The 5933-nt window shown below is 38.3% G+C and overlaps 1 protein-coding gene across 1 annotated transcript in view; it reads left to right on the top strand.

Moving 5' to 3' along the window:
* LOC114046400 (olfactory receptor 5V1-like) overlaps positions 1 to 5933 on the top strand; it is a 13020-nt gene continuing 7087 nt past the window's right edge. Inside the window, exon 1 of the mRNA XM_027866728.1 lies at positions 1 to 148. Coding sequence (XP_027722529.1) covers positions 1 to 148 — 148 coding nt within the window. The remainder of the gene's footprint in view (positions 149 to 5933) is intronic.

The following is a 5933-nucleotide window of genomic DNA, read 5'->3' as shown; positions in this document are numbered from 1 at the left end:
ATGAGCTTCCCCTTGGTCAGGCCCTTCCCTGGTGCCCGAGGCGCCTGCGCGAGGGGGCGGGGGAGGAGAGTGACGAGGGGAGGGGCCACGGGGAGGAGTCACGGGGGAAGGCGGGGCCGTGAGGGAGGACAGATGGAGGTGGAGGAAGGTGAGTCAGGGCCTAGAATTGAAAGGAAATACAGGGTTTGGTAGCAAGAAAAAAAATTAAGGAAAAGGGAAAGAAGGGAGGGAGGAAGGAGGAAAGAAGGAGGTAGAGATGAAGGCATGGGGCAGCAGACATTGAAAAGGCCTGGAGATGAGGTGGAGGATCCTACGGGAGAAACAGCATGGAGGTCAATGTGACAGGCTCCTAGAGCATGTGGAGGGCATTGAGGAGTGAGAAGACTGGAAAGTCAGGAGGGGCTGGGTTCTGAAGGGCTTTAAACGGAAACAGGATTCTAATGTGGGGGGAAATACCTTAAGATGGTACAGCATTTGTTATAATGGGGTCATGGTTCCCAGGGTGTGTGTGCAGAAGAAAAAAAATTGGACAAAGCAAAAAGTGCACAGCAGAGAAAAAAAGAAAACTTACAAGGAAGCAAAGAAAAGATGGACAGCTCTCAGCACAAGTGTAGTACTTATTACATAAGCTTTCTTGAAATGTAAATTTGTTGCTATATATTTTGAATCCCTTGAATAGATATATATATATCTTACATTCTTCTGTGCACATGGCATGCTTTTTTCTATTATTTTGTATTTAAGTTTTAATATTTAAGTTTATAATGTTTCTTTTTCTTTTTAATTGTGTATTTAAGTCTCAAGTTAAAAAAGAAAAAGAAAAAAGAAAAAGTGGGTGACACATCTAGAACAAAACAGATGTCTCCTCACCCAAAGGGTTATTGTATCTTTTTTGAAAAAAATTTTTTATAAATTTTTTTTATTTTACACTTAAATAAAAAATGAGAAAAGAGAAAAAAAATTGACATGAACAGAGCAGGACATGAGAGGATTCAATGTAAAACAATAAATTTCCATTTCAACTTATCCTATATAATAAATACTATGCATTGTTTTCAAAGCTGCCCAACTTATCTTTACTTTCTTGTATATACACACATATATATATACATACGCATACATACATGTATGCATAGCTATCTATAGACATATACATATGCATACATATACTCTCATACACATATATGTAAGACCATACTACGTTTATTTACGTTTGTCATCTGTTTTTCAGAAGGTGGATAGCATCTTCCTTCATATGTCCAAGTCTTTCTAAATCAACCAGCTCATCATGTCCTATACCACAGCAATATTCCAACCCAATTACATCCTATCTGAGAGATTGAGAGTTTTTCCCCAATTTTCTGCATTCCTTCTATTCTTGGCTACATAGTTTTTATTTATTCAAGAAAATTTTAATTTAAAGTAATTGAAATTGTTCATTTTACACTTCAACAATGCTTTCATCTTATAATATAGTTTAAGGTCTTATACTGGTGAATCTACTTCCTTTACATCTTTTTTCCCTGGTTTCTTTCAAGTTCCTTATTTTTTGTTCCTCCAAATTAATTATGTAATTCTTTTTTCTAACTCAGCAAAAAAAATTTTTTTTAGTAATTCAATTGGGATGATATTGAATAAATAGATTAGTTAAGTAAAATTGTCACTTAAAAATTATACTGGCTTTACCTATCCATGAACAATAAATATTACTTCAATTATTTTGATCTGTGTTTAGTTGTATAAAAAGTGTTTTATGTTTACGTTCATATAGTTCCTATGTCTGTTTTGGCAGGTATACACTCAGGTATTTTATGCTGTCTAGTTATTTTAAATGGTCAATAACAGTATTGAATAATATTGCTGATACATAGTGGTTTCTCTATTTTTCACTTTTGATTAAATCTATTTTAACTTTGTCTAAGATCATGATTACTATCCTTGCTTTTTTTGACATACTAAATTCTATTCCTGCCCTTTATTTTGTCTTTGTGTGTATCTCTCATTTTTAGAATGTTTCCTGAAAGCACATATTGTTGAATTCAAATTTAAATCTGCTATCCGTTTCCATTTTAGGGGTTAATTCATCCCATGGACATTCTAAGCTAAAATTACTTGCTGGGTATTTTCCTCCTTCCTATTTTTTCTCACTCTGTTTATCATATCTCTCCTCACTTCTCTGCTTTACTTCTACCCACTACTTGCCCTCTTATTCCTCAACCTACGCACCTGTCTAAGAGTCAGTCCCTTGTCTTCTCCCCGGACCATAGCCCCTTGCCACTCTTGTTTCTTTCTGAATTTAGAAGACTTTTATACTCTTCTAGATGTATATATTGTTTCCTCTTTAACCCATTCTTGATGAGAGTAAGGTTCCAGCATTACTAGCTCTCCCCACACGAGCTTCTTCTTTATCAATTTTTCCTTTTATGTCTCATTTGTATGAGATAATTACTCCTTTCTCTCTCCCTAGTTTTTAGAATCACTTCATCATACTCAGCTCAGCCCAAGCTTTTCTTTCCAACTACTCAAATAGTGATAACAATCATGACTACTGCTAATATTTACATATATATGAAGTAAAATATTTGACCTGAGTCCCTTATAATTGGTCTTTAATGTTTACCTTATATTTCTCTTGGAGGTTATAGGTCAACTTTTCCCTTAAGTCCTGGGGTTTTTGTCACAAAAACCTGAAAATTTTTCAGTTCCTTAAATATTCATTTTTTTTTCCCATTCAGGATTATACTTAACTTTGCTGGGTAAGTTACCCTTGGTCTTAACCCCAGCTTTTTTGCTCTAAGAAATACAGTATTCCAAGACCTATGGTTCTTCAACAGAGTAGGCAGTAGAAACTTAATAAATCTTTACTGGAGTTTAGCATGCCAGAATTATACAGTAAGGGAAGATCAGAAATGTTGACGAGGAGTAAGTGTGCAAAGGCTTCAAAGAGGTGATTTTTCAAGGTTTCCTTCAAGCAGAAACATTCTATGAGCCTCTGGCCCTGGGGAAAAGGAAAGCCTCATTGCCTGAGGCACTAAAGAGGATTCAGGATTATACTTTACTGGGTAAATTACCCTTGGACCCAATCCCAGCTCTTTTGCTCTAGGGAATATAATATTCGAAGACCTATGGTCCTTCAATTTAGTAGCTGCTAGGTCTTGTGTAATCTTTACTGTAGCTCCATGATATTTTAATTGTTTTTTTTTTCCTTGTTGCTTCCAATATTTTGTCCTTAACCTGGGAGCTTTGAAACTAGGCTATGATATTCATGTAAATTTTCTGGAGGACTTTTTCTGTTTCTGTTTTGCCTTCTTGTTTGGGCAATTTTCCTTTATAATTTCTTCTAATATTGGATCAAGATTCTCTTTTTATCATAATTTTCAACTATTCTTATATTGTTTCTCCTCAATCTGTTCTCCAGATCAGTTGTTTTTCTGATGAGACATTTTACTTTCTCTTGTATTTTTTCCTTCTTTTGATTTTGTTTTATGATTTCTTGGTGTTTTAGAATGTCATTAGCTTCACCTTGCCCAATTCTAGTTTTCAAGGAATTATTTTCTTCCTTAAGTTTTTGATTCTCTATTTCCAGTTGATTGACTTTCTTTTCATGATTTTCTTGGATTGCTCTTATTTTTTTTTTCTAATTTTTCCTAGATTTCTTTTATTTGATTTTTTTAAGTTCTTCTAAGAATTCTTTTTGTGCTTGGGACCATTTGACTTTTCTCATTGAAAAAGGAGTGGCTTTTTTATCTTCCTCTGAATATGAACCCAGATCTTCTCTCTCCCCTTGAGTTCTTTCTCCTTTGCTTACTCCCTTTTATTTGTTTTTCTGTTTTATTTTGCTCTTAGCAGCTATAAGTATAATCAAGTTGTAGTCCTGAGGTATGAGGAATGATGCCCCAAGCCTTAGGTTTTTCTTACTGTTTTATTCTAAAGTCAGTCTCAGGGCCCAACCTTGGCTCTCCTCTCTACTACTAAGACATGGTTAGGACCCACAGCCACACTGCCACACAAATCTTGCTCCTTTGGTCCCTCCTGTGTTTGCAAAATACAGCTGCCCTCTCTGCCCTGGCACTGAAACCAGGGACTGTGTGTGTGGGGGGGGGGGAGTAAAAGAGGGGAGGGGAGGGGAGGGACTATATAAGGCAAAGCCAGTTCCACCCAGGCCCTTTTCGGTCTTACCCTCATGCTATATGCATGGAGAATAATTGCCATCATGAAAATGTAAAGAAGTTGAAAGGAACTTTCTCTTTGCAAGTCAGAAAGTAGACTGAACCCACAGAGAGGCTGCCTGAGGCAGAAGCAATGAAGTTAAATGCCCAACAATCTAAGCCTGAGGGTGTCTACTGGCTCCTTGGTTGACTGTGACCTAAATAGCCTATGAGGATAGGGCTCCAAGAAATAACTTTCTCCCAGCAGGAAGAGATAGAACAGCCCCTCCAATAGGGCAGCAGAGGGCCTAAAACCAAGCAGTAGAGTCCCCCAGCTCAGTGAATAAAGCTGCTTTCTCAGAGATATCACCAGAGGATATCAGGGGCATTTCACAGAAGCAGCATATGTCCTTGCCATGTCTGCTCCATCCATGAATGCTCCCCTTGTGTCTTCTCTGCCCATGCATGTGCCTACCTATATGCTTCTCCATTCATGCTCCCGTATATTCCCTCTTTCCCACAGGTCATCTGCTTACCTATAGGTGAGTGTCCCCTAATTTGTCTGGGGAGACTCTTTGGTCACTTACTTTGCTGTGCTGTTGAATTACATGTGGTTGCGGTTTATCCTTTGTTCAGACTCATGATAAGCCTCCAACCACGGGCGAGGAGTCATGGGAATTCACAGAAGAAGGAGAGCCCCAGGTGCTGTATGCATATGGAGAGACTAGATTGTAAGGTCCAGGAGGGCAGGGACCTCTGTCAGTGAATAGTATAGGATGGTATGGACAATGGACACTTAATAAATCTTTAGTGAATTGAAGTTTAAAATGCAAGAATGATATAGTAAGAGAAGATCAAAAATATTCACAAAGAAGTCCATAAAGAGATAATTATCAGAGTCCCTTTGCATTAAAACATTTTATGAGCCTCTGACCCTGGGGAAAGGAAAGCCTCGTTGCTTGAGGCACTAAAGAGGAACTAGTCCAGAGACTCAGGGACTAAAGCCTGCTCTGGCCTCTAGGGATTGACCAGGTTAATAGGAAATAACCTGGTTTATAACTTGAACTCTTCAAGCTGACATCCCTGATCTCACACAAGAGTAACCCCTGAGCCGAGACAAGAAGGTAGAGCAGCCAGCAGAGGACCTGAAAAGCCCAAGTCTCCTCATTGCAGGCACCTGGGCAACAACTCACTGCCAGAGGTGATTCCACCTCAGATCTCAAGACTAAAGCAGGAACTTTTCGTTTCCCATTCAAGAAACCACAACCTCTCCTGTGTGTTTTACATTTAGTTTCATTCAGCTATTTTCTTTTTTCTCTTGTGAAAATTCCAAAGCAAGAGGTAAGTCATATTTCTTTGATTGACATGAAGCTTTTTAATTTTTTCTGGGATTCATAAAATAATTTAATTCTTTATCATAGGGAAACCATGGGCAAAACAATGTTCTCACCACAGGTGAAACCCAGGAGTAATGAGGGCAATCACATTTATTTTCAGCACGGCTTATGGAAAGGAAAAAAAGCTTGACAATTTAATTGAAAAAAAAAATCATTCAATTAAGGAAAATACCATTCTATTGCCATGGTGGATGGTAAAGCAGAATGATGGTATCACTACATCAGTGCATTACAAAGGTGAGACTGCCCACCATGAAGGCTGCTTTGGAGGGAGCAGAGAACAGAGGGTGAAGACCTGCTTTGGGGCTGCTACAGTAGTGCAGGCAGGCACTTGGTAATGAGGGCCCATGAGAACCATGGGAACAGCAGGGAGAATGGAAAGGACAGA

Source organism: Vombatus ursinus, unplaced genomic scaffold, assembly GCF_900497805.2.
Source record: "Vombatus ursinus unplaced genomic scaffold, bare-nosed wombat genome assembly UNPS02014782.1, whole genome shotgun sequence".
Taxonomy (NCBI): domain Eukaryota; kingdom Metazoa; phylum Chordata; class Mammalia; order Diprotodontia; family Vombatidae; genus Vombatus; species Vombatus ursinus.
This window is presented reverse-complemented; position numbering and strand designations above follow the sequence as displayed.